General features: G+C 56.8%; 1 protein-coding gene across 1 annotated transcript in view; it reads left to right on the forward strand.

Moving 5' to 3' along the window:
• The first annotated feature begins 361 nt into the window (after positions 1-361).
• Positions 362-586, forward strand: part of NSRP1 (nuclear speckle splicing regulatory protein 1) — a 63,887-nt gene continuing 63,662 nt past the window's right edge. The window contains exon 1 of the mRNA XM_024737320.1: positions 362-417. Coding sequence (XP_024593088.1) covers positions 398-417 — 20 coding nt within the window. The 5' untranslated portion in view covers positions 362-397. The remainder of the gene's footprint in view (positions 418-586) is intronic.

Genomic DNA, 586 nt, shown 5'->3' on the forward strand with positions numbered 1-586 from the left:
AGAATTACCTGGAGGGCTTGTTAAAATTCAGATTTCTGGGCCCTGTCCCAGAGTTTCTGATTCCGTAGATGTGGAACAGAGCCGGAAACTTTGCATTTCTAACAAAGTCCCGGGTGATGCCGATTCTGCTGGTCCCAGGACCACTCTCTGCGAACCGCTGGCCTAAAATTTTGCCATTCCTTTCTTCACACTGATTTCGAGGCAGTCTGTCGGTTTTCAAAACAACGCCCAAAGCCAAGCATCAGATTCCCAGCAGCGCGGAAGCAACACAAAACGCGAACCCACCCGGTAGGCGGGCTCTAGGCCGCCCAAACCCGCGCGAGAGCTCACGTTCGACGTCGGCGTCTGCGTCAGCGTCACGTCGGCGTCGGCCACGTTCAGCGGAGACGGGAGCAAGATGGCGATTCCGGGCAGGCAGTGAGTGACCTGGGAGTTAGGGTTAGGCTGGGGAGTGAGACACCACGGCGACTGTGTCTGTGGCCGAGCAGTAGAAGTGCGCTGGAAGTGAAGGGGCTGTGTCGTCAGGGATAGAGATGGGGGAAAGCGAGAAATCCTGAGGAACATATATTCCCATCCCCCCCCCCCC

Source organism: Neophocaena asiaeorientalis, unplaced genomic scaffold, assembly GCF_003031525.2.
Source record: "Neophocaena asiaeorientalis asiaeorientalis breed wild unplaced genomic scaffold, Neophocaena_asiaeorientalis_V1.1 scaffold129, whole genome shotgun sequence".
NCBI classification, from domain to species: Eukaryota; Metazoa; Chordata; class Mammalia; order Artiodactyla; family Phocoenidae; genus Neophocaena; species Neophocaena asiaeorientalis.